Source organism: Idiotropiscis lumnitzeri, chromosome 3 (assembly GCF_059441095.1).
Source record: "Idiotropiscis lumnitzeri isolate Australia: NSW breed Sydney's pygmy pipehorse chromosome 3, RoL_Ilum_1.0, whole genome shotgun sequence".
NCBI classification, from domain to species: domain Eukaryota; kingdom Metazoa; phylum Chordata; class Actinopteri; order Syngnathiformes; family Syngnathidae; genus Idiotropiscis; species Idiotropiscis lumnitzeri.
The window spans coordinates 20,472,738-20,500,513 of record NC_142393.1 but is presented as its reverse complement, the minus strand read 5'-3'; the positions used below and the strand labels follow the sequence as shown (position 1 = coordinate 20,500,513).

The window sequence follows — 27,776 nt, the reverse complement described above, 5'->3', positions numbered from 1 at the left end:
TAAAAATGTACTTCAACTTGCATGCACTAGGTGGGAGTAGAGCTTAATATGAAAGCAACCGCTCCACACCAGACCAGCCCAACTTCTCAAACGTCTCAAAATGCTCAGCTGTGCGTCTTGAAACTTCCTCAAATCCATTCTTTAATAAAATATATATATATTGTCCAACTCACGTGTATCAGTCATTTCATTAGTCACACAAACTGAATGCGTTTTTTTTTTAGAGGAACGCCCTGCCACACCCAGCTGGTGTGGTACCAAGTTGACTCATGAGAGATTTTGTAACTGGACACCACAGATCATTCGTGTTCTCGCCTGTACTGCTCCCTGAAATATCCCCGAGCTAAACACGCACATTGGAACGGGCTCGAACCTTATACCCCATTTTGGTTTCCTGTCTGGAGACCGAAAAACCGAGGAACTAATCCGTTTTTGGTCAACATGAAGTTTTATCTGCTACCCGCTTTACTCCTCCTGGTGACTGGGGCATTGACGCAGGACGGCAAGTTCCCCCCTCGTTTTGTATTTTGAGAGCATAATTCTCGTTGAAAGCTGAGTGAATCAGTGATTTCATAGTTTCATACAATTGTGTTATGTCCTACAGTCACAGAGGTTGCCAAGGAACTTTTCTCGAGGGTTCCCAAAATTGTCTTGTTTTGCACGGAGCTTCTGAGTCACCGCCAAAAATGAACAAGACTGGTTGCATTAGATGTAGCGTAAATGTAACACCATATCGCAAACTATTTCATAAACTACGTATTATAAAGTGCGCAATACGATCTGAGTTCTGTCACTATTGCTAAAATCGGCTGAAACTGACGCATTGGAAAAAAACAAAACAAAATCTTAAATCTTGAGTGAGGGTGTTTCCGACAGTTCTAACCTCGAATCAGTGTTCGTTTCTTACTGCAGAACTAGCTTCATGTTGTTGTATTGTTTTAGTCTGACTAATAGGTCAGTTTCAGAACAATTTACTGGACCAAGTCTCGTAAATATTGTAGCTGTCCCTTTGCTAATTAAACAGGCTCAAACAGGGACCACCAACCCTTTTCAAGGTGAGAGCTACTTGAGTATACTGATTAATGCGAAGGGCTACCAGTTTCAAATACACTTCCGGAATAGCTACAAAATAAAAAGGTACATGTTGTTATTAATAATTAATAATATTCATTTATGTGAAGTCACTAGTAACGCTACCGAATCCTCACAATAATAAGGAAACAAATATCAATGCAACACTTTTCTCCCTCATAAATATTTTCCAATGTTATAATTGTCACTTCTACAACAGTCCCAGGAAATCACAATGATCCATCATTGTTGAACTATTTTTAGAAAAGGCCCGTGGTCTACTCATGCGGTCCTTGGGTACCGAGTTTCTTATGCCTGGGCTAGACGTTTTCAGATGGTTGGCCCTTTTTATTTGCAGCTATGAATCATCTGACCAAGCGCATTCATCAAACACTGAAAAGCACAAATATCACATGCACAATGTGACACAACACAATGCAGTTCCAAAATCAGGACAAAATACAGTGAAGCCTAAAACTCTCATAAAGTGATTAGCACAGATGTCTCACAGTCGAGGCTTGAATCTTGGTTTAAGTCTTCCTTTGTGGAGTTTGAATTGTGTATCCAATACTTGTGAATCTACTTGCAAAAATGCTAAACTACAATCACGACAGCCAGTCGTAACTCTGGGAACTGCCTTTTTGTTTGGTTAAGATTACGGAGCAGGGGGTCAAAGTTCAATGTGACACGTATGTTTTGGCTGCAAAAATAATATAGTAAGCTTTATTATTTGGATCTTGTTGAGTTTATGGTTGTAATGCATTTGTAGGTTCAACTTAATTCTTAATAATTAGAGAATACAAGACAGTACTAAATTTAGTTAAAATTTGTTATCTCTTTCAATACAGAATTTGACCTGTTTGATGCTCTTGATGACGTAGGTGAGTAGTCCATATGAGTTTCTTGAAAGTGTCTTAAACACACACACACACACACACCCACACACACAAAAAGATGACATTTCCTGACCAACTTATGTGGAACTCTAATTTCTCATAAATTTTCTTGCAAATGCATGATGGACAGTGATGATCATATTCAGAACACTCTTTCTGTTCTTTGTAGAGCCAACGCCACCAAAACCTAAAGAGCAACCAAAAGCCCCAGGGAGTCCTAATAGTGATGGTTTGTATACTTATTTAGACATGATTTATTATGATGCTTCGTATTTAAAGGGGGCATAGATATATAAATGTTACTTGTCAAGTGTTAGCATGCATAGAGTTGGTCTCTGCATGATATCTGCCCACCCATTAAGTGTGAAGTTACACAGCCAAGTCAATCTTTTTTCAGCTGCCTATTTTCCACATATCACACCATTTTGCGCAACAAACTGGGAAATTAATTTCATTGAAATTATTCACAAACACTGGTAGAAACTTTGGAAGCATGATATGGGGATGGATTCATTTTTTTTTTAAACTTGCCTCTCTGTTTTGGTGTTTTAATGTATTTGTTGAACTCATGTGGGACAAAATGTCTTTTATGCAACGATACTTGACATTTGTGTGAAGTCTACAGCATTAAAGGTGTGTCAGAAAACTTCTGTTTCTCGGACAGTCTTGTGAGAAGCTTGCATATTTTTCTTTTGACTTGTTGAAATGTGAGATTTGTTGTTTGTCAACATGTGTGTCAGGTTTAATTACCTAAGCATTCACTGAACATAGGCTAAATGAATGGAAGGAAGACAAGAGTTGATCTTTTACTCGCGAGGAGAACGAACGGAGGTGTGCTCAGTTACATCTCCAACTTCGTTCTGGAGCACACTCCGCCGAGCCCTCTATTTTATTAGGGAAGTCCCTAACAATACAATGTATTTGCACTAAGGGATGAAGGGGGGCGCACCAGCAGGAACATGTAAACATCTCAGACACAAGAGGAAAGACAGACATCAATGGCAGTCATCCACTGATTGAAAAGGCAGATATGCCTTTTAGTGCTCTGGTACTAAAGTCTCAGTCCTTTTGTTTCAGAGGTGTGTCTCGGCACACCTCTTTTGATGTTGCAGACGTTGATCCAGTCCTCAGGCATCCGCTTCTCTGTGAAGTCTTATCATCCATATGGTCAAACATAGGTCACGCTGTGGAACAATTCTTTTGCAATACTAATAGAGTAAAATATGGGATAAAATATATCTTCAACCTAACAATGTGCCATGTACATCTGGGATAGGTCCTACTTATCTGCAACCCTAATTGATATTTTTTGTTGTTGTTTATTGAACATCTACGAAACTAACAAACATATAAAGTCTTTTATTATTCTTTTCTCCCCATAGATGGTCTGGACCTTTTTGATGCCCTCGGACCAGGTAAAATATACAGTTCATCATACGCTATTATTTTGTACATCGCAGTACAGACAATATTTGTTTATCTATGAACACTATGTTGACCTACAAATTTTTGTTTCACATGCATGTACTGCATCCAAAGCCGTTTTTTTCTGGTGCCAAAAGTAAAGAAATATATAGTTAATTGAATAAATGAAGTATGAATTTATTTATGATACAATACAACTTTATTTATATTGGAATGTAAATGTATTTAAAGGTTCCAGGCAATCAGAATCTAAATTTGTCCACTGGTTCATGCACAACAAAGGTCAACTTGAATTGTGACTTGGTTTCAAGTTTGACGTCGATGCGGTTTGTCGTTTGCATGCAATAGCCTTTGAAAGGTAACGGCCTCCATAAATGAGGGGATTTGAAATTGGTGCCATTGTGACGTACATTTGTGACACATTGTAAACCTTTCAATGATTACAGTATTCTGTATTTAGCGTCTTTATACTGCATTATTTAAGCTTATAAGAAAATATTACTCATGCATGGTTACTTTTTTGCATGTTTTTTACAGTATAAAATCTAACTGAAGACAGTATTTTTAACATTTCACATTTTCTGGGCTTCACCTTATGGTACAATTTAACCTGACGTGCAAAAGAATGTGTGCAGTGTGGTAAAAAGATCAATTATGATTGAACGAATTGCACTTTTTTAAATATTAATTATTTAAAAAGCAAGAAAATGTTGAGTTGATCGTATTTGTTTATGATATGTCTTTATTGTGTCAGTGCACTTCGGGTGGGCCGACACAATCACGTAGTGGCTGCCGGCCACTGTTAATGTAGAACGTTGCTTTAGATCCTGCTTATGACATTATTAGGTTACCGATATTTTACAGTGAGTAATCACAGGACGTTAATTTGTGTCTGTTCTTGTCATCTGCGCCGCTTCTGCTTTCCCGTCCCTTTATGCCAGTGCACATGGAGCTAATTTTAGCATTAACTGGTGGACCTGCGAGCCCCCAAAAAAAAAAAGTATTCCATTTGGTCACCGCTATCACGCATCAAGTCGCGGCACCTTGTCGCTACTTGCCTGCTCACATGACCAATACAACCTTTATCTGTGGCTCACACATGACATGCATATCTGCTACTTATTACCCATGCTGCTTTGCACGCTAACATACAACAGCAGTCAGAATATCACAAAACTCACAGCAGAAACATTCAAGTGAATGCTGGAGGCCCAATTTATTTTCTCCTACAATCACCTTTCTTGGAGCAAGCTGCCTTTTCCTTGATTGTTACGTTTCAATTTTATAAATTATTCAAAATTTTAAAATTCTGACAAATTGCAATATACTGTGCAGGTTTTGGTCACACAGACGCATGAAGGTGGTCTCCAAGTGACCACCCACAGGAGCCAACTTGGCATCATCAGCAAATGTATCTTCTTGCAGATCATTTTAAATGTACTTTGCACGTGCCAATCTCCTTCATCGACTTGCCATGTAGGCCGTGCGTCTCTTTCCGCACCGAATTTAAAGGGAATGAGGGGAAGTGCTTTGATTGGCCAGGAGTCGGCTGCACTCCCTCCCACAACGGCGCAAACGCCCTCTTCTACCTGTTAGAGCAAAAATTCCAAAACTGCTTGAAATGAATAAATAAATAAATAAAATGGTCATGGGATAAATACTTGAAGATTCAAAAGTTATTTCAGATTTTTCACTTTAATTCACCATCGGAAAGTTTGATAAAAAACAATTTTCCCATTCTAATTATATATTTAAAAGGCACAAAACTCAATGACGCAAAGTAAAAACAATATGTTAAAGTCAATTTTATACGCGTTCCATGTTTTTCTTTTCAAGATGAACCAGAATCAGAGAAACCCAAGAAGCCTAAACCCAACCCTGGAGATTCTGGTACATTTGCCCATCTTTTTTCTTTGGACAAAATTTACAATAATATAAGTCGCCTTGACATATGTATATCTAGCTACTCAACCAAACTTGTACTTTTGTGTGCAGATGGCTTTGGATTTGACCTTGAGGATGCTCTAAAACCAGGTAAAGCTTGTTCTGCTTGTTTGTTAATCCTTCAGGGATCATTATCCCCAGCGTCAAAGGAAGAACATAAATTTCTGTCTTCTTAAACTAGTGCGAACTTCAACTTTACAGTAATTCCGTGCTTTAAAAAAGAACGGTACAAGTCAATCATTAAAAGCCTCAAATTAACATTAAGGACATTTGTGCCCGTGATGAGCACATGCAATGTACTTTCTTTATCTGCTCTGGAATTGTATGCTTTCTGTCTGATTTCATCCATGAAGTGAATGGTTGCGTCTTTTCTCAAATGAGTTCCCCTCTTCTCTCTATCTTAAGACCCGAATGCCAAACCTGACAAACCTGCAGTCAATCCACCAAAGCATGGTGGAGGTGAGTTTGGAAATTGCCCATTCATTTATTTAAATCCAAGTAAAGTATGATTTGCATCCAGCAGAATCTTGAGATGTTTTTTGCATACCAAGTATATTTTGTCTTTGACAATAAAAGCTGTTTGGATAATTCCACATAGGTGGTGGTAGCTTTGGCGATAAGGACTTATTTGATGTAAGTGACGGTGGAGACTACAAGCCTGAGGGAGGTAAGACTCCTTTTGTAAATATTTTGCATTTTTATTATAATTAATAGTAGATTTTTTTGTGTGTGAAATGTTTAACATATGCATGCCTTTCTGCTTTAAATTTATGCCATTCAGGAGATTCTGGCTATAACTATGAAGGTATGTTGATTCTCGCAACAAGTGTGACAGAGCTGTTCCATCAAGGCACACATTACGCACTGCGTACATGCCCAACACGTGCCTACAAGCACTAATTCATCACGCGCACACACACCCACACACACTTCTCATATTTGCAGTCATGTGAGCAATTGGTTACTTTTGGTTGTCCGCAGAGTTGTTTAATGCTCGTCCTCATTTGTTTATGCTTGTGATTGTGGAAATAATCACAACTAAAGGTGTTTGAGGAGCGGAATTGTTCTTGTTTCAATTCTATAACAACTGTAATTGCAATGATCAGAAGGAGGGGCATCATGAATGAAAAGCCCTACCGTGATGACAACAGTAACAGTAGGATTTGAAGGAGAATAACCTATTGCGCATCACGTTTAGTGATGTGATATAAATTTCCTCCCAGTTGGCGAACTCTTATTTTTGGAGCTGTTGCGAAAATCCTGTCTTTACAGCGACATTAATGCTCGCTTTTGATCAACATTCAGATAGAATTTGACTACTGCATGTTTATTATTGTGCTTGCAGTTCGCAGTATTGTCGAGCTGCGAGGATTCCAGTTTTTGGTTAGCTCATTTCGATACTGAGCTTGTTGGCAGGCAGTTGTACACAACTACAAAAAACGTCCGCATGTTGTTTCTGAATAGATGAAAAGAAAGCTGTGTCACAGACAAAAGGAACTAAAACTAATCAGTTTGTGTTGATTAATTGAATTCACTACAATCATTGACTAATTGTGCTTTGTCATCTTTCCAGGTGGCGCTGATCAGCCTCAAGGTAATTGTCAGTTTTTTTCCCCTGCTTTTGTCTTGATATTTTCTGCCTTTTGCTGGCATTATTAACTCACCCATTGAGCCAATGAATCACGTTTCCGGTATTCTGTTTAAAGAACATGTACTGTGGGTTAACCAGAGCTTGTTGCTGGAGGTTTGCTTGCTGGTACATCTTGGCCGTTGTGGTTACCGTTTACTGCTAAGTGAGCATCTGAAGTTTTTGTGTGTGCTGTAATAAACTTCATCTTGTCAGTGTATGGAAAGTCAACAAAAGCTGTACTTTTCCCAAACCTTTTTAATTTACTGTAGTGCCAGCGTAGAGAACGGATTTGCATGAGGTTTGCTCATGAAACTGAGGAAATTTCTTGACATATGTCCGTAACTAACACAAATTTTTACTACAAGACATTTCCAAGATGGCAATATGCGCCACTCAAGTAAGTATGGAAAAAAAAAAGGAGCGTCGCAGTCGCCGATGCACCTTCACCTATTTATTGAGTAGTACGAACATACAAATATAAAATGAGAACTCTGCCTGCCTGCAACGCGCATGCGTCGTAGTGATAATCCGGGTCATCTGTGATGTCAAACAGAAGCATTGTGGGTAATTGAGTTCCATGTCTGACAGAGACCGAAAGTCCGGGCGAATTTCACAAAATGACTTAATACTTATGGAAACCTCCCTTTGCTGTTAAACGAGCATCTAAAAAGGAAGCATATTGTGTCTGATGCCTGATTTAGGGACAGTTGTATCTGAAAGCTAGCTGTAGTGAGCAGACAGAGGCGACCGTGTGCATCGGATGGAACACCGCAAGCGATGTCCTGTTTTTGTACGCTAACATATTGTTGCGTCTACTGTGCTTTAGTCAGCGAGCTCTCAGTTCTTGTATACCCGTGGTTGACATGAAACAACAAGAGCACATGTGCTTCCTTACAGTCACTCACATGGCGACCATGCACCGAGTGCTGCAAGTAAAGTAACACAACATGAGCTATTTACCACAAGCCTTTATTGGCAACACCTAACAATATGAGACATAAACGACCTTGGTTGTTTGTTATACTAATTTGCAGTGTACTATAATTGTTATAATTATGTTCCTCAGTATCTTTAAAGTTTTTTTTTCCTGTTCCAGGTGAATACCGCATTTTGAATGTGTAGATCAAAAAAGCTTTTGAATTAAAGGTTAAATAAAAACAACAACAAAAAAAACATTTATTTTAGTTTTCTTTAGCACAATGCATTTCCCAAATGACACTTATATGATTTCACAACCTTCGACATTAAGAAAAAGGATTGGTGGCCAAGAAGAGTGAACTATGAATAGATGCATTTTTTCATAGTATCAGTGCAACCAAGCGTAGTTTTTGGCTCCATTTTAAAATGCTCTTAACATTTACAGCTAAACGTATCGCCTTCAATTTCAGTTGCGCCATCATTTATAGACATATCAGGAATGCTGGTACAAGCTGCAAGTTGAATGTACTGTCTTATTAATTATCTATATTATTCATTTGTACACTCGCGGTAAGATACCGATGGTCAAGAAAGATTATAAGATTATAATCCGATTAGTCGACTAACCGCGACTACTATTTAATTCACACAGAGCTTAACTGTCCATGTTTATGATGTCACTCACTAGGCCACGCCCTCTTAAAGGGAAACAGCTCAGGCGTACGGTTGTTACTATTCGCTTGTCCCACTAATTACACTTTATGAAATCAATTTCTTCCTTTCCTTTCTCTTTTATTATGATTTTTTTTATGCCGCAGTGTTTGTTGTTGTTCTAAATAAGTGTTTGTCAGTTTGTCAGATGTATGATCGTTGATATACAAGTAAATAGAGTCAAGTCGAGGTACTGCTGTTTTCACTTTGAGAGTACATGATTTGATTGCCAGCTGCAGTGGCAAAGTCACTTATTGCGTTCCAGTAATGTGGTGACGTGCTCTTGGAAGCAGTGCCACTTTAAGTTTGGGCTTCGAGCACAGTGAGAAGGAGGCCTCCTTGAATTCAGATGTGGCGTATACAACTTTCAGGCCATGTTATTTTTACGTATCGTCACTGTCCTGTGAAAAAACATTTAGGTCCAGGTTTTTTCATTTGTAAAGAAATTTTCACGTGAATGGAAAGTGTAAAACGTGCAAAGCTCATTAATGTAAAAAAATAAATAAATAAAATTGGACATAAGTGTTTTTCGCAGGACAGCAATGATATGCAACCTTTAGAAATGAGGCTCCCGGTTTAGTCTGTCTGGCTAAAACTATGCTGCAATTTTGTGTTGTTGCAGATCCAGACCTTCTGTGGCGACAAATCCTGAAGATGCTAAATTGTAACATACCTGAGGAAATCATTATGTGGATGTCCAATCTAAAAAAGATCTTAGTGCCGCTCTTAGAGAGGGCTTTGGAGCTTGTGCAGGTTCTGCCCTGATTGTGTACTGCATTCTCAAGAATTGTTTACTTTTGGGTTTCAACCTTATTACGTCTACTACGGTACTTGAATCTGATTATCCAAAGGAAGTCAAATGGAAATGGACTTGGGTGTACGTTGTTTAACTCAGGAGGCTTTTGGCTCACCTTTGGCTTTTGTAAAAAGTAGGATTGATCCAGGCAATTGTTCTTCTTGCTTAATTATGGTTACATAATGTTACATAATGTTACTCCCTTCCACAATTCTCCACTGACACACGTGTCATGTTTACCAAAGCGGCTCACTGTCCTCTGTATAAGGCACCAGGGCGTGATCGGGCGATTGAGGTCAACCTCACAGATTTGCTGGCTTCCGACACCCGAGAGGCAGAGTACATTTAAACCAGAGTTTGAAGTTTAACACCTGACACTAACTGCCTATGCCCCTGTCGCACTGACACGTAGTATGCCACACATTGCATGAACCAGCTCGCATACTGGAAGGCAGCCTGGTTGTTATTTGCCAACAGAGCCAACAAATTTGTTGATCATTTCAATCCCCTTAAAAGAACATTTGAAAATAACAATTTCATGACACAAACCATCGTTGTTATCTGCATCGTGATGCAAACAATCTTTTTTCTATCCCACCCCTAATTTAATTAAATACACAAATGACACATTTGGAACGATAGATATAAAATGGCTGACATTTTATTTAATCAAAATGGACTAATACAGAAATGATATTTTTTGGCTCTGCACAATGTAGTCGTGCAGTTATTTATATTTAAATCCAGATTCATGGTGTACTACTGCTGCATAATAAGACATCCTTTGCTATTAGTTCACACCTTTGTGTTATGTATAGAAATTGTTATACAATTCCTGATCTGAATACCAGCTTGCATGTTGGTGGGCGTGTCTGTAGACCTGTATAGAAGAGGCTTCTGTTTATGAGGTTGTGTGAGTCATGTGTAGTGTATGCAGCCATGTTACATGAATAGATGAGAGGGGGGAGAAAAAAACACAAACGTCTGTTTTCTGAGGGTCTTTATTGTGGATGCCTTTTTGCAAATAAAGTCTGGTGACAGGATGTTAAAGCAACCAGACGTTCCGTTGGGATCAATAAAGTACCTACCAACTGACAACAATAAATACAGTTCCATTTTTTTCTGTCACCACCTCATGTCAGGACACACCCAGCACATTCTCATCATAGCCAACAATAACAATCTGTTCTTCGTTTGTCAAGTTGTAGTCGTCTGAATGCCTTTGTTAGTTTGAAATAGCGCTTTTTGTTTGAGTTGGGCATACAGCGCACGAGGGATGTCTCGGTTCATGTAATGTGACATGAGTAGGGGGGGGTTCGGTCATCGTGCCCACTCTTTAAACACACCCAGGTTTGTATAAAGCACTTTAATGACTAACAGATCCGGCTAGATGGTGATGTTTCATCGCTTTGGATCTGAGATTAGCACAGCTTTTGAGTAGAAAATAAACAAAGATTAGGGTTGAATCTTTTTCAGATGTATTATAAGGGAGGGAAGCAGGTTGGAAGTCTGACAAGTTTTGGCACCTGACAATACAGAGTACGGTATGGTATAAAAAGAGTATGTGTTGTACTTGGTAATAGAAAGTGCTGTGATCATGAGAAAAGATGGCACAGGACATGGCACATGGATTATATGATGAAAAAGTCAAACCATGTGGCAGGTTTGGAAGTTGGAGGTGTCAGAAAAGCAAAAACTTATTGGGATCAAAGTCACTGTTCTGGTTGAAATGTTTCTTTTCACAAAAGCTTGTTTTCTCTGCTATTTGGTCAGAAACTGGCATTTTCTTTTATTAAACCAATCCATGTTCTAATGAATGGGGGGAAAGCGAGGAACAAACGGTATCATGGTGAAAGAAGATTCGGTTTCTTTTGGTAGGTTGTGTGCTTTTATAGTCACAATACACAATAATATTCTGTAGGTCCAATCAAAAATGTTCTATCATGACTGGCAGAAAGTCTGCTTTAAAAATGGGTGGCATTGACGGAGTTAATTTATGTTTGTACATGTAAAAAGCTTTATCTGACTTCTCGTGAAATTAGAGGCTATGCAATAATGGCATCTTTTCAAAATCTTGCATATTCCGAGGTCAGTGTAATGCAGTTGTACCCTGCTACCTGCTTTATTTTTTTTAATAGGATGTAGGCCAGCTGTTGTATTATATGAGTAGGGTATGATTGTTTTATACATTTTAAAGTCAAGGTATAGCTGCGTTCAGGACCGCATTGAAATCATATCCTATGATAGTTGTCTAGACAAAGTACAACCAAATGACTCAGATGTTGCTGATTGCACAGAATTTCCATTTGTCTTGCAGAGGCCGGTTCCGGAACAATCGCAGGAATCGTTAGCGCTATTGGGGTGGCTCTTTTAGGAGCAGCATCCAGTTACTTTGCTTACCAGAAGAAAAAACTGTGTTTCAAGATACAGGGAGGTACTAAGTCTTTCTTACTTCTTCCATACTGTGTTGGTCTGACATTGTTGCAATACTCAAGTAAAACATATTGTGAGCAGGTGCTGACCCAGAGAGCGGTAAATCCCGACATCCTGCACAGTCTAACCCTCAAGGTAGGTTGCTTTGTTTTGTTTGCAGTGAATACGAACAACTTCAAAATAACAGGATGGATCACAAACAGTTAAGGGTGGGACAAAATATCACATCACTAATGGCACCTTTACATTACAAAAGCATTCTTTGTACTTGAGCGGCAGGTCCTAAATGTTATTTGTTATAGTTGCTTCGCTTGTTCCTCCACTAGTCGTTTGGCTTATACTAGCAGGGAGACATTTTATTTCACATATTTGGCCAATAAAGATGATTCAAATTCTGAAACAAAATTTTAAATGCATCACAATGCTAATGTTCATGATTTTCAATCGATTAATATATTTCAATGCTACAAACCCTGATCATCACAGGGAATACGTTCCAGACCCACCCGAAATAAAGAGCGTGTAGAAAAGTTCTTTATTTTTTGGAATAATCATACCACTCACACACCTTTTCAACACATTGTGGACATATTCGACCATGGATGGGATGGTTGCTGCTTAATTCATATTCCACAAACACAATATTAATCAGAATAACGTGTTTAGTGGGGCCTTATAGAACAGATTATTGTCAAGGACATTTTTGAGTTGACTGTCCCTTTAAGGAGCAAAGAAAAAAAACAATTTTGCTTGCATAACCAAACAAGACATCGTTTAAAAAATAAAATTGTATTGCATTGTACTTTATATTGCTATCATATACCCTTGCACACTAACATCAAACTTTAATCGCTATTACTGTACTCAATTTTTATTTTTTTTTTTTAAAAGACAAATTTATCACGCTGTCATTGGTTAAAACGGGAGAATATGTTGTATGTGGACGGCTGGCGCTGACTTTAGTACGTCACAAAAGCCAACAACTGTTTTACATCATATTCCCTGAAACTCCTTTTCAAAAGCTCTCAAATATGAATATAAGAAAATCTCCACACACTGACCTTTGTGGCTGAAACGGTACCTTTCCAGCTATCCATTTGTGTAAAACAGGCTTGCTCATCTATATAACCTAACTATCTTCAATTGTCATTGTCTATAAAAAAAAAAAAAAGCACCTGCACATTAGGCTAGAATTACGCCGCATGAGTGAGTGAAAAGGCAGTTTACAACATTTCTCAGACAATAGAGCGTTTGGGAGCGCTAAAAGATTTGAGCTCAAGCTGTGTTCCATGCGCAATCTGTCAGCAGACACAATTCGCAGCTGGTAACTCTCGATTGGGACTTAGACATCACAATCCGGTCGACAGCTGATAATGATTTCACCTAATTTATGTTGATTACTTATCCTTTTGATTTCTTTATCCACAAACACGATATAAAAGCTTTGTTTTGACTAGTGCTCTCACCCAATATATTGTTGTTTTAAAAATGATCGGGTTCTAATAATGCAGATAAATAACAGACGATGTGGGGACAAACCAGTAGTACTCATTTATGAACAAAATCTGAAAGTCATATTTGGAGGTTCCTGCCTAACAGTGACAATGTTTTTTTGTCTTAAAAGTGAGTTACAAATGAAGCTAGACTAAAAGCTGTTGTAAATATTTCCAATAAAAAAATATTTATTTGGGAATCATTACAGTCTGCCATGATATCACAAACAAAAATTGAACATTTCCTCCTGACTTCATCATCATCATCATCGTCTTTTCTTTTTCTCTTCTTGATTGCAGTTTACAGCAACTTGCTCAGGACGTCCTAGACGCCCCTCTGCAAAAGACGTGCCTCGTTGATGGAACTACATCTAACTTTCTTCGCATTTCTCTGTACCAAAGTACCGTATGTGACTTTTCAGAAATTTCTGCTGCGTGTTGGTTGGCTTTTTTTTGTCGTGGCAGAGAACATTTTAGCGGCTTTATCAGTCATTGTATATTTGTTGTTTGTAATGGTAACACTTCTGTACGGGCACTTTTAGCTGTCATTTCAGAAGGGAGACCAAGTTATATATATTTTGTGTTGTAGTCCCAATGTCATGTGTCATAACATCTTTGTTGTATATGAAGTTTTTTTTTTTTTTCATATCAGTAATCGAAGTATTAAAAGCTGGGACGGAGCCAGCATATTTTCAGTCAGGTTGCCAAGGTGACACAACCACTCACTAAACGGCGCTTAACAGTGTGCGGCTCGACCGCGGGTTTTGTGGCAATTCGAAATATGAATCGCATTTGCTCGATTTGGAGACATCACAAATGATAGCGCATCAAATGCACACACCTTTATGGTTATGACTTTACAGCAGAGGTGTCAAGATCCAGTCCAGGAGAGCCGCTTTCCTGCATTCTTTCAATCTATACCGGCTGCAACTCACCTGATTTGATGAGTCTGGATTTCTATGCAGTGCTCCTTGCCGCATCACTAAAAGAAAGAGCTACATTTGTCGACTAATCAGATAACAGTGAAGTTACTTTTAGCAAAATGTGTGGGTGGTCACCATTGGCCACCACGTAGCTCCGCCCCTGTTAAAAACCTTGGTGCAGGTTAATTTTTTGTTTTTGTGTTTTTTAAGGATAACAATGATGGGTATAATGGGTGACTCATGTATGACAAGTTTTGTTGTTACAGTGCTATCTTCATTTCATTTTGGAGTGCACCGACCTATGGGTTTTCTAAATTACTGGCTGTTGTTTCAGCCAATTTCATTTTTGTTAGCCAAAATTTGAGGCGACTCCAAGTACGCTGCAGAGGTCACATCTGCTCTAGCTTTCTGTGTCTTGCCCACAATTTGAGATATGAGTTAATTGAATACAAGCTCAGTCATGGAACAAATTAAACTCAGATGTCCGGGTACCACTGTATTTTGTTGAATGAATGTAATTGTGTGGACATGTTTGGAATTAAAAATGGAGGGAGAGATTTGCATTTGTATTATTGCTTGACACCGTTTTGAATATTAAACCTGCGTGTTGAATAGGCCTACTGAAGATTTAGATATCAGGCCGCACAACAATCCATACAGCTTTTTATGTTACAATAAAAATGATTGACCCACTCCGAAGAATTTAGTGCATTAAAACTAAAATGACCCATTTTAGACAGAACATTCAAATCGTAAGTTTCTGTCATATTTTGTGGCACTCAGCAGGATTTTTGAGTTTATAATCGCTTATGCACGTTTCCATCTTCGCATGCACGTGTTTTGGTTTTCCTGTTTTTTTTTGCCTTCCTCGGAAAAAGTGGGTGTCTCGATGGCAGTCTCTTAGGAGCAGATGTAGAATCCATTATGGTGAAATCATCTTCTGGTTGGGACTGTGAGACAATGACGAGAATGTGCATGTCGTCACATCTGCAATGAGCGCGGGAAATTCAAACCCGGTTCCAGTTTGAAAATCAGTTTTCAGAGGCTTGCAAAAAAATTCCCATTGGGAGCAGCTAAAGTTTGAATCTGCTATTTATAAGATGCGCGAGTCATAAATGATCAAATAGGCTATTGTGAAAGTATTTAGGACCAAAATCCTGCAGAGTGCAGTTTTAAGCTCAAGAATAAATATTTTTAAAAAGTACGCAGAATTAACATTCAGGTCTCACGTGAAAATAATTGAATCATCGTCTTTGTCAGAGGTTTTGTTTGCAATTGCTACGAATCAGTTATTATTTTTCGCTCAATACAGGGCATCTAGGAATTCATTCAAAGTGCTCCACTTATCCATATTTAATTGTTTCATTACATGTATTGTGCTCTTTTTTAATTCCTAACACATTTGCAAACATTTAATTAAAAAAAATGTTGTGTTGTCATGGAGAATTCAGTGTAAAATTGTGAGGGGGGAAATAGTACATTTTATGATAATGCTGTAACAGCAAAATGTGGAAAAAGTGAAACACTGAATACGTTCCAGATGCACTCCATGTTTGACAAAAGTTAATGTCATTTTACAGCCCTGAAAAATAAACTTGTTGGCAGAGTGGTACTACACAGCAGTAGTATCGCGTCCAACTATTTTCAGGATCAGCGAACCAGAATTTCTGTATTGACAGAGGAATAACTACACACAACCTGTCTCGTCTGACAGTGTGGAAGAAGGGGATGAAAGGGGCGGCACATCATAAGCATGCATGTGACAAAGTATTACATCATAAACATATACGTAACAAAGTAAGGACTTTGAGAGCACATCTTTAACAAAACTAAAATCTGTAATTTGTGGCTGGTAGATTATTTCACAATTGTATACTACTCTATTGAAATGTTAACATTCCGAGAGCCTGCCGTCTGACGCTCTAAAGGAAACCATGACTATTTACAATGCTGCACTTGATGAAAATGAGTTTGACCCATGATAAGCTAGCCTCGAATGGCCAGTTTATTGTACATATTATTCTTAGAAATTAAATAAATGGCTCAAGTAATAAAAAAAAATATATATATTTAAAAAGATCAGAGAATTGCTAAAACTTTATTTTTATTTTATTTTGAGTCACGTCACAATGAGAAGTTGAGGACAAATTTCAAGTGAAATTAACAAATATGTAGCAAAAACATAAGGCACCTTTTTGCTGCCTTTTGTAAACAAAAAAAGGAAGTAGTATTTTCCCATAATACTCTTCTGGCCAAGAAGTCACAGGGTTCAGAGGTCACAAATCAACATCCAACTGCAATGAAATATAAAACGTTTTAAAAAGTAGAAGATAACAGTCTTGTTTTCCCCCCATGTTTAGGCTCAGAAAGATTAATACTTAAAAAACAAACAAACAAAAAAAAAACGGGCTGGCGGATGAGAGTATAAAAAGCATATATTGTGTTATGATGGTTACAGTATGACTCAATAGGAGATAAAGGGAGTTTAAGAGGTATAACATGCCAACTTTGAGTAATATGAATACAGTGGACTCCAACTATTCGAGTGGGATTGGGAGCGAACCCGACGGCAAAAGGCCAATTGCCGTTAAGAACTCATACGCTCTTGAAGTGATTCTAATCAGCTATATTAATAGTTGAAACCATAAATACACCAATAACGATGATCCAAAAGACTTAAATAGCATTTCAAACAGTTACATTGTCAAACATTGCTGTTCCCTTAAAAATACCGTGCAGTCAACAGCTTACAGCTAAGCGCGTACATACACAATGTACAATTCCAGGAGTACGTAGACATCAACAATTCTAATGAGGAACAATTAGTGTAGTGGTGCAGTCCATTGGCAAATAATTAACATTTGACGACAAAACAAACAAGTAAGCTTAGCGATGTTCCACTGAGCTGTTGTAACAGATTCTGCTGGTTTTGATGCAGTTCAGTCCCGCCAAAACAGCTCCGGCAGACATGCTATGCCGTCACCGTCTAATCTGTCCGCCCTCCCGTATCTGACAGTCAATCACATTTCTAACACGGCTACTGTGAGATTTGGGATTGGATTTGGTGCTTTGCTCGATTGGAAATTTAGTACACTAAATATCATACATAGTGTAGACCGTATTTTGCCAGCGAGTTTTTACGAGAATAACAGGATGAATTGAAAAGGAAAGAGCGTATGGATCAATTTGGAAATGCTGAACCGTGAATATGTGGGGGTCCACTGTATTCCCTTAACTTATTCCATAAATAAAACAGTCTGTCCAAGTTGTCAGAAGTTTTTGAAGATCTCCAAGTCTCTTGGAGGAACAGAAGGGTCTTTTTTCCATTCGTCATTGGGGTAAACTTCAAAGTTTGTGGTGTCACCTTCATGGGAAACTTTGGGAACTATTGGAGGCTGTGGATTTACAAATAAAAGTTCCAGTTAGACTTTGCAATTTATTCAAATTCAACTTTTTAATTTGTATTCAAACTGGCAGTTTTTTTTGGGGGGGGGCTGTACAACTATTCTGAATTGTAATCTCTAAAACAAAAAATTTAAAGGGCCATTTGAATCAGATTAGAGATGTTCATTTCCATCACTGAGGCTTAAAATTAATGCTGACGCGGAACCATTCACTGCAATAATAACACCTTTACGATAGGATTCATTCAAATTCTGAAGCCATACATTTGACACAAAACCCTTGTGACCATATGTAGGGGATTATCAAACGGGAGGTGGAGGTGCACAAATTCAGGCTCTCCAACGTCCACCAGCTCCATGATGCTATCATGGAGGAGTGGAAGAGAATTCCAGTGTAAATCTGTAAAGCTCTGGCGAATTCCATGCCCAAGAGAAGGTTAAGGCAGTGCTGCAAAATAATGCGGGCCACACTAAATGTTGACAATTTGGGCATAATTGGAGAGTTTCACTAAGAGGTGTACTCACTGTTGTTGTCTGCAATTTACACATTTATGGGTGTGAAGTCATTTTGAGGGGAAATTACATTTACACATTATAAATGCTGTCACTGACTACTTTAGATTATAGCTTAGCGACATGTCATTATTATTTGTATGTTTATATCCAAACACAATGTTTCCATTTGTGTTGCATTTTTACATTCAAATTCCGCAACATGGTTTCATGAACAACTAGTTCAATGATAAGAAATGACTCACCTTCAGTTTTCTCAGTGGAACTGTCTCCCAATCAATGGCCTTAAACCATCGGTGCTTTTTCACATCATCTGCTCCATTCTGAAGCGATAGAAGGAAGGCGGAACAAATCAATCATTTAAAAGTCAAAATGTTACTTAAACATAAACAAACGCGTGAAAAATATAATAAAATGCTTGCATATGATGTAACACTCATCACATATTTATCTTTAACTTTGAAAACGTCTGTGCAGCAACAACTTCAGATGTCATTTTAAGCACTGACTAAAGGAAAAATAAATCAACAAACGTTACCTTTGCTGTATTATTTTTCAATATGATTGTGATAAGTCTTTCAGGAGGAAAAACTTCTGCTGATAAAGAGCCATTCATAAAGTGACCATGATGTCCCGCAAACATTGCCGTATATCGAATACGAGGCGGTATACAAGGTATTAGGTTTCAATTGTTCAATGCAAAGAAATGACATTCCAACTCACTTTCATGTTGCCCAAACGTCTGGCTCGGTCAATTACCAGAAACTTCTTGATTAGGTCTCTGTGGGAAAAGCAAACAGTCTGTAAATCGTTCACCCTGATTGCAGCTCCAAGGCACCCCCTAGTGGCTTATAAAAGAAAGCACTGTACACTAATTTAAAGAAAAATGGTCCATAGGGAAAAAAAAGAAAATTTATTTGATTTTTTATACCATTGAAAGTGTCTTAATCTGATCTAACATTAAAACACATTAAAAGGTTTGAGAATCACTGCTACAATAACCACAACTGATGTAGAGGTAGGCTGGCATTGTTCAAATACTTCTGGCCATAACTATGAATGTCAAATTAAGCAAATAGAGTTTCCTCTTTTTAGGAAACTTGAACCGATGAATCACAGTTTTCAAGTCTCACTTAAAATCTCCCACGAGATGTAACGCATAAAAAGCTCATTAAGATGTGCCGTCTTTTTTTATTGGTAATGAAAGCTTACTTGACATAGAAATCCAAATGCCGTGGGAAATCCAGTTTTCCTGCCAAGATCTTCTGGTAGATTCCAAATGGACTGTCATCAAAAAAAGGTGGATGCCTAAAGAGAAGGAACCAGAACTTCAACTATTTGGTTCTTAGCACACCAGATTTGAAAGTGACTGCACTGGCTAATCATTTTTTTAATCATCGCCTTGGTGATCAGAAATACACAATGTTTAGTATATTTCTTGACCATTGAGCACATTTGAGGCACCATCTCACGGCACAGCACCCAAAAATTACGATTCTGAACGACGAATGAAATGTCATGCCAAGCAACATATTATTGCATTAATTTGTTTTTGGTTGACTTCCTCTTTAAACTGTGAGCAATGCATGTACGAATTTTGCAGCATGCAAATATACAATCTTGGTATTCCAAGAAAATGTTTCTGTTTCCAAGTTAGGTTCGGTGCATACTGAAATCTGAAGAAAAACATCTTCAGATTTCGGTCCATTTCCAGCTTCTACTGACAGCCAGTTGCACTGACTTGGAATCAGATATGTGTGTATATAGAAGTACGCACCCGGCCAACATTTCAAAGATGAGGATGCCAAGAGCCCACCAGTCCACTGCGCGGCAATGACCTTTGCTCTGGATAACTTCTGGAGCAAGATACTCTGGCGTGCCACACAGAGTCCAGGTTCTATTCCGGAAGATAAAGACAATATGAGGCCAAGCTCCTAAAACATTCTCCCAAGTATTCAACTCATTATGAGTTAAAAGTGTGTGGCTCTTGCTTTATACGGTACTGAAAAAAAGTCCACCCAACTTTTGACTGACTTCATCTCGTTAAACACTACCACAATATGATCATATAAGGAAAAATAAATTATCTTTAAGCAAATGACATCTAGCAACAGATAACATCGTATAATTTCTGACATAACTTGAAAGTGACAAAAAAAAAAACACAACTGAGAATTAAGGAATGAAAATCAAGCTTTAGTTTATTTGATGTTATCAGGTGCCCGCCCACGTGTTGGACAAAGTTTGATTGCAGTGCTTGCCTAACAAAGGTTTCGCAACAAAACGTTAAGCTAACGGTACCATTATCATCCCAAGATATTTTTTTTTCATGTTCTTGATCATCATCTTGATGATCATCATCAATTGCATCATTACTGCAGATTAAAGTATCAGGTGTGTAACCCGTCTTCGTGTATGCATCTCTGTTTGTATTATACCTGCACTCTTTACTTAACAAAATAGTACCAACATTTTTCACTAACATTTAATTGAGACAAACCATTTTGTGTACAGTGCAAATCTAACAAAATCTCAACCAACAAGAACATAGCGACTGGTTTTACCTGTCAGAAAGCTTCTTTGCAAAACCAAAGTCAGTCAGGCGGATGTGGCCTTCCCTGTCCAGCAGGATGTTCTCAGGCTTCAGGTCGCGGTAAACGATGTCTTTGGAGTGGAGGTACTCGATCGCACAGACAATCTCAGAGGCGTAGAACAGACCAGTGGCGTTACTGAAGCGGCCTCGGCTGCGAAGGTAGCTGAATAGCTCGCCGCCGGGCACGTAGTCCATCAACATATAGAGGAAGCATTCGTCATGGTGCGTCCAAAACCTGACCAAGAAAATAACAAGTAGTGGCGTGTACGATCAACTTGAGGGTTTCTTAGCTTTCTTAGAGCCAAGGCACTTAGAGCACATTGCATTCGAAAAATGTCATGGAACAAAAAAACTAAACAAAAACGGATATTAAAAAAAAAATTATAAAATAACAAATAACCATCTCGACTCAATTTACAAATTGAATTACTCATCTTGAAATCAAAGTCTGTTTTGTTGAACACAAAACTATTAATCTGTGGTATGAATGGCAAAAAAAGGATACACAGGTTACTGAATCCTTTATTGATCTTGTGTGTCACTTGACCTCGCCGGTATCGATAGTTAAACAACAATAATTAGGCCTCATTTTTATGAGTTCATTGAGATTTTTTTCCCATGTATTACTTTTGCCAGTTTCACAATTTTTCAGTGATCATTGTGGGAAGAGGTCCAACAATTTTGCCAATGTGTGCAGTTACGCTATATAATTGATAAATGACAAACGTGTTTGTTTAATAAATGCGCTCTTGTGATGACTAACAAATGATGTCACAAGGTTTTATTTGTTAATACAAAGGATAAAAGAGTGAATCATCTTATGCAACCAAACGATAAGAAAAGACTTATTACAAGTATTCGAAGTACAGGCAGAACGCTGAAAGACGCTACTGGTATGTGATGCCCATCATTTTTGGAATCTATCTTGAAGTAGACTAGGACTGGGTTGTTTAAAGTAAACACTAATTGTTGTATGCTGACCAGAGGACAATCTTTTATTGCACTTCTACATGCTATTACTTTTTTGTCTTTGTACTTAGTTTGGCAGCCTAATCTGAATAGAGAACGCAAAAAGTTTAAAAGTACGAAATAAAGCTCAAGAAAACTGGATACTGGATGAAGCATCCTCTACACATTTTTCAGCCTTTTCAAGGTCAGGCAAGCTCAAATCAGAAAAGAATTTTCATCTCAGATTCTCAAACTTTGTCTCACACACTCACAGAGCCTTAACATTGTATGCAGTATTCTCACATCTTCGTGCATTGCGACTCTCGAGCGGGATATATCATGTGTACAAATATGAGCTGCACGTCTTCTGATGCTTTTAATGTTGTGGTTTTATTCCATGAAATCTGGTCTAGTATAGGACATAAGTAGGGTTCTCACTGTGTACATGTTTATGATGAGGGCGGGCTTTTGCAAGAAACCGTGGAGAACAGACTCACAGTCGTATGAGGAAGGGGTGGTTGACCTCTTTCAGAACCGCTTTCTCGTTGTGTACATGCTGCTCCTGCTTCAAGCGGATCACATCAGGGATCCTCATCTGTTTCAGAGCATAGAATTTCCTGCTGGTCTTGTCCCTAACCAGGTATACTCGACCAAAAGTTCCAGTACCTAAGTGAAGGGGACACAAGGAAGCAAGGGTAGTCCTATAAGCAAAGTATACACAAACCATTACACAGGCCTCATTGGAGCATTCCCAACCTCTACTTTTCATCAAAGTCAATAGAAGCCTAATTTTATGTTTCAACTATCCAGAATGATAAACCTGGTGGTGTAGGGTGTGTCAAGGGTAATTTTCCCTCCCGAGTGTGCCACAAAACAGTCGGGTCCAACATCATAACCATAAACCAAGAAAATATCAAAAGTATTTCAAACAATTTTTTTTATTTATTTAATTAAAAAATGTATTTGTTTATGCTTTGGCCTCCACATGCCAGTACCATGACACAATACAATAAAATACATTAAAACTTTATTTATATAGCACAGTAAACAGCTGGAGCTGTAACAAAACACACAAAAAAACCCTGTAGAACTAAAACACATTGTTATGAAATCCGGAGGTAAATATGTCAAGTCAAGTTGAAAGTTGACACATGCTAACGTGATTTGATGATTAAATAGAAAAATATATACTTTTTGGTGAGTATATTGTTGTCACTGTGTAGTTATGTTGTTTTGTGGTTTCTGCATATATGGTACAACTTTAATAAAAATAATTTGATATACAATAGAAAAATGGCTGTGAGAATGCCAAGACCAAAAGTGTGATGTGAAGTGATGTTTCCCCCCTTATTGGTGCAATTATGTCATGTGGCAGGTAGTGTCTCAAACGCCCACCACATCATATGTGGAATGGTTATTGTTAAGACAGAAGTCAGTCTATGGTTTCACTCAGGTCCCAAGTTAACGTAGTAAAAAGTCAAGTCAAATTGAGTACTCGCTAGGATGTTATACAAATCTTCCTCTGTCACAATATTGAAAATTAGGCACTTTGCACTCATCTGCACTCTTAGGTCTACTAATACATTCACATGTTTTTAATCTCTGCATTTTCTGGTAGTTTATGATCTTCTCAATGAAACAGATAACCAACATGAAGCTCAATTAATGTTTAATGAGCAATTGGTTAACTGAAATGTTAAGCTAAAATAGCTTAACTATCTTTGTGTGTTTCATAGCGACGGACAAACTGAAGTAAGAAGTCATAGTTGTTGAGTCTCTTATCATTGAGTTGTAAACCTTGCATATTTTCACCAAGTTTGATCAAGAACATAATCCTTGAAACTAAATATCTTTCGCGCTCCCTCCATGTAACCTGATACATGAGATGGCCGCCACCCATACTAGATATTGGTCGAGCTGCCAGGTTTGTGAGCACCATACATGCAAATTACTTGTCAAATTGTGTAGTTAAATGTTCATCAAGTGGAATCTCCGAAATACCGTGTCAAAGTAAAGTCGGGTCGAGTCTAAGACCTATTCCTAAAATTTGCAACTTAAATCTGTCCCCATTTCTGGTCTTTTGTGACCTCATTTTGGTGGTAGAAGTGACGGCTGGAGGTGGCAAGGTTGATGTGTGACAATGATGGACAGAGTTTAGCTGAGAGATGGCACAGACTATAACGTTTTGAAAAATGCAGAGAGGAGGGATATTGAATGTACTGGCAAAAGGAGAAAGAGGAAGAGCAAAAGATTTACGGAAGCAGTGCGACAATAACTGCAAATAGCTGTGGATAGCGCAGAACATGTAGAAGTCAGGGAGAGATGGAAGAGGATGATTTAGCGGTGACCTAAATACACCCTTTCGCCAAGATGATGTTCTTCTGGATGACAAAAGCTCAAGCCATTTCTGATCGCAACCATTAATAATAAACACCCCCGACAGAGTAAAAAGCTTGAATGATGATTCTAGATTTTAGCCGTCTTCTCTGCAACCACCATTTCAATGTGTGAGTGTCAGTCGAAGAGAAGAGATTATTCCATTTCAACAGCTGATTCAGAATCGATGTGCTCAAAACGGAGACATAGTTAACGCTCAATTTATGCTTCTCACCTGTCGGTGCCGTTGGCTTAATTATTTTTTTCTTCAGGAAATAAATACAAGACACCACCCACAATTCAACAAAAAAAGTGTTTGTCATCATTTTCAGTTCGGGTCAGCGGTGGTCAGTCGCTTACGCCACCCGGAAGTACCCTGGCGCCTACTATTGAGTTGACATACATTTTCAAAAACTCTTGAAGGGTAAGCACAAATGTGAAGAAGATTTTGGTAGTCATACTCTGTACTTGCAACTCACCCACAGTGGCGATGCTCACCAAGTCTTCAAGGCAATACCTCTGGTGGTTGTCTGATGCTTCAACCGAGGAAACGCTGCTATTTCCTTTCGAACAATTGGTCTCATTGCCTACTCCGGTATCTGCTTTTGAGGACGCCATGAGTCACGTCCGATCTTAATTATTTTTTGTATGAAAATGTTGGAGGTTGAAATAAATATGCCATGTCATAATCCAATAATGAACTAAGGGAGATAAACATCAAAAGTCCGGTGACATTTTATCTGAGGTACAGTCAGTGGACATTTGGGCCTCCACAGTACTAGGACAAAAGAAGTTGGTGACAAGCAAAAGCGATAGCTGAGTGGCTAGCATAAAAAAGAGCTACAGACTAAAGCATCCCAACGGGTGTTAAAAAAACGAACGTATGAAACTACAGAAAGGGATTGCATCTTAAAATTTTGTAGACGGACTATTCGTACGCCTCCGCATTTCCTTATTTACGCCGAACCCCCTTTGACGCGCATGCGCGTCTGTGTTTTTCCTTCTGTATTTAGTTACGGTTGACAATCAGCTTAAAGATGCATTGACGCCCTCTAGCGACGTGGAATTGTATTATTTGCAAGCAACCTTTTCATCTAGTACTGTATTTTCAGAATTGGAAAATGAATTTAAAGCAATTATAGAGTCTGTACAAAAAAAAACCCGCCATGGAGTCAAATAATACGCGTACTTTTTTTTTTTTTTTTAATCAAGTGTCGACCTGTGCTACTTTGTATGACTGACTATGATCCCTTGGCGGATTTATATGCAATGTCCTTGGGGGCACTCATGTGGAGAATTTTAAAATGGAATGTTTCGCAAAGCATTACGAGTAAGCAAGAATGAGGGGTGCGGCTCGTGATGGTTGCCATGCGACTGGAAGGGAGAAAACTCTTGAACTGAAGGGTGATGGTCGTCTCGGCATGTCTCAAGCCGCCTTCTCCCACAGATATCATCTTCATGTACTTACTCATGGTTCGTTTAAATTTCAACGCTTCGGTACCGTATTCCTTAAAATCTACCAAAATCAACTACTTCAACGACGTAATAATTGCTTAGCTTGAAAAAGACCAATGCAAGTGGATATTGGTAGTATAAAAATGTTTTTGTAAAGGGTTTGTTGAAAGAAAACAGTAACGAGCTTGAAGAAGAAGACCAATACACGTGGATATTGGTAGTATGTTTTTTTTCCGTAAAATTTGTCAAAAGAAAACTGTAAAACCAATAATGAACCAATGAGCCAATAGCGCTGTAGATTGACAGAACAAAAAACAGCAACAGAAAACACCAACAAAAATATTTTTTAAAAGACAGAATTTAGAAAAAATATCAAATTTTATTCTTTGGGCATTTAAACAATAATAAGACCATGTGTGCGGACAGTATAGTCACTTCCTGCAAGCGGTTTACTAAAACACCACACGAGCGAGAGTTGCTTAATGAATGCTTTGTATCTCCTGATAACTGCTCTTTATATGCACGATAAAAATAAGGGGACTGGGCCAAAATGTATACATCAAGGTAGAGGTTTCTCTTTCACCTGGCACTGGTTGACAACATTTAGCCTCCCTCTCACCCACTCAACTGGGATAGGAAATCAGCTTCCCATGAATCTGAACAAGATAAGCGGAATAGAAAATGCAAATCTCTCTTGCACGCACGCACACACAATGACCATCCCACACAATAAAACCTTGGAGTGCAAAAAAAGTGCTCTTAAATCAAGCGCAATACAAACCTTGGCCCAAAAGAGTTCTCATTATTTACAATTCACGACAACAAACCACTTATTTAACAATGACCTAGTGTAACCGTCTTGTGCTATGTGTTGGCATTTTCTAGATATTGAAAGGTTGTACAGTGGTTCCTTGCTGTATGACGGCATTAAACGCAACTAAAATTATTTTGAATTACAAGCATGACCGTGGCACAAATTAACCTTGTATCTCAAGGCACCACTGTATTTTCTGTCTGGGTTTGTGGGTTGGGAGAACAGAAAAGGGAACTGTTCAACAATAAGGAACAATACAACACATTTGATTTCTTGTAAAGAGGCACAAAATCACACCTCAAGCTTGATAGTTTTACCAGTTGGCTCCATTAGCCTAGATTAGCATGTACAGTACTACAATTCACCATTACGGTCAAAAAGTGTGACTTTATACAATCTCTATCCACCCATTCATTAATTTTCTACCACTGATCCTGTTTTAGGTCATGGGTGAACTGCAGCCTATCCCCAGCTGACCTCTGCACTGATCCCAGCATATATGTTTTTGGAAGGTGGGTAGAAGCAAGAGAAACTGGAGACAATTAGATGTAAGATTACATGAACACTCAAAATTGTCCATAGGTGTGAATCTGAAAGCTTGATTATATGTGACAGACCTCTTGTCCAAAGTCATCTGGGATTGGCTCCAGCTCACCTGTGACATGCGAAGCGGTAGAAAATGGACAGAGGACATTTGCAATACAGTACAAACTTTTTTTTTTTTTAAGTAAAAAAAATACTTAAAAAAAAAAAATTGTTGCATGCTCCAAGATAAAGGTGAGAGCCACCACATAATGCGTCTCATTCGTTCTGATGCATACATTCAGTTACCATGTACCATAACAGGGAGTGGTTTTAATTTGAGTGTAACTCTGTGAAATGCTGATTGAATTGCTGTGTTTTTGTGTGATGAAAATCAGGCAAGGAAAGAGAGTGTGGCCCTGCAATGCACTTCTAGTGAAGATCAAAAGCATTTCCTATTTTAATGTATGGTCTACAGTCGACTCCAGAAGTACTGGAACGGCAAGGTCAATTAATTTGTTTTTGTAATATATAGAAGACATTTGGTTTTTAAATTAAAAAAAATATGAGACAAAAGTTCGAATTACATTTTTTATTTCATGGTATTTACATTTAGATACGTTAAACAACTCAGGACAGAGCACCTTTTTGTTTGAAGCAACCCACTTTTTAAGTAAACGAAAACACTAACTGATATTGCAGCAGAATAAATCGTGGCGTTTACAAAACCATTTTGTCGGGCAACAGGACAGAAAAACGCATGCAAACTTTACTGGGAGAAGCTTCATCATGCAGCGGTAGTGACCCAAAACACACTGCCAATATGACAAAGGAATTCATCAGGGGGGAAAAGTGGAAGGTCTTAGACTGGCCAAGTCAATCACCAGACCTTAACCCAACAGAGCATGCAT

The 27,776-nt window shown here is 38.3% G+C and overlaps 2 protein-coding genes across 3 annotated transcripts; one reads left to right on the top strand and one right to left on the bottom strand.

The window, feature by feature from the left end:
* The first annotated feature begins 245 nt into the window (after window positions 1-245).
* On the top strand, window positions 246-14,797 carry cd99 (CD99 molecule). Of its 2 annotated transcripts, XM_088291193.1 has the most exons (13): window positions 251-502; window positions 1,920-1,952; window positions 2,137-2,196; window positions 3,350-3,382; window positions 5,229-5,282; window positions 5,388-5,426; window positions 5,742-5,795; window positions 5,935-6,003; window positions 6,118-6,141; window positions 6,910-6,930; window positions 11,709-11,825; window positions 11,906-11,959; window positions 13,618-14,797. In XM_088291193.1, the coding sequence occupies exons 1-13, from the start codon at window positions 442-444 to the stop codon at window positions 13,644-13,646; spliced, it is 648 nt and encodes a 215-aa protein (XP_088147319.1). In that variant the 5' UTR covers window positions 251-441; the 3' UTR covers window positions 13,647-14,797. The 2 variants fall into 2 exon arrangements, with proteins under 2 accessions (XP_088147320.1, XP_088147319.1); XM_088291194.1 differs by lacking the exons at window positions 11,709-11,825; window positions 11,906-11,959; window positions 13,618-14,797 and adding an exon at window positions 9,218-11,701 and having other exon boundaries at window positions 246-502.
* A 1,530-nt stretch (window positions 14,798-16,327) lies between these two features.
* On the bottom strand, window positions 16,328-25,061 carry prkx (protein kinase X-linked). The gene is made up of 8 exons (XM_088291487.1): window positions 24,554-25,061; window positions 22,196-22,364; window positions 20,722-20,985; window positions 19,935-20,054; window positions 19,370-19,465; window positions 18,881-18,938; window positions 18,403-18,480; window positions 16,328-17,635 (listed from the first exon to the last, which is right to left on the bottom strand). Exons 1-8 carry the CDS (start codon window positions 24,690-24,692, stop codon window positions 17,510-17,512), a joined length of 1,050 nt encoding a protein of 349 aa, XP_088147613.1. The 5' UTR covers window positions 24,693-25,061; the 3' UTR covers window positions 16,328-17,509.
* Between the last annotated feature and the right edge of the window lie 2,715 nt (window positions 25,062-27,776).

Bases quoted from the DNA above. Each gene is read 5' to 3' on its own strand.
- prkx (XM_088291487.1), bottom strand. From the start codon at position 24,692: ATGGCGTCCTCAAAAGCAGATACCGGAGTAGGCAATGAGACCAATTGT. The intron at 20,986-22,195 runs GTGAGTCTGTTC...TTTCTTGGTCAG, and splicing joins CACCCCTTCCTCATACGACT to GTTTTGGACGCACCATGACG. The intron at 20,055-20,721 runs GTAAAACCAGTC...CTTCCGGAATAG, and splicing joins GCAAAGAAGCTTTCTGACAG to AACCTGGACTCTGTGTGGCA.
- cd99 (XM_088291193.1), top strand. From the start codon at position 442: ATGAAGTTTTATCTGCTACCCGCTTTACTCCTCCTGGTGACTGGGGCA. The intron at 5,283-5,387 runs GTACATTTGCCC...TTTTGTGTGCAG, and splicing joins ACCCAACCCTGGAGATTCTG to ATGGCTTTGGATTTGACCTT. The intron at 11,826-11,905 runs GTACTAAGTCTT...TATTGTGAGCAG, and splicing joins GTGTTTCAAGATACAGGGAG to GTGCTGACCCAGAGAGCGGT.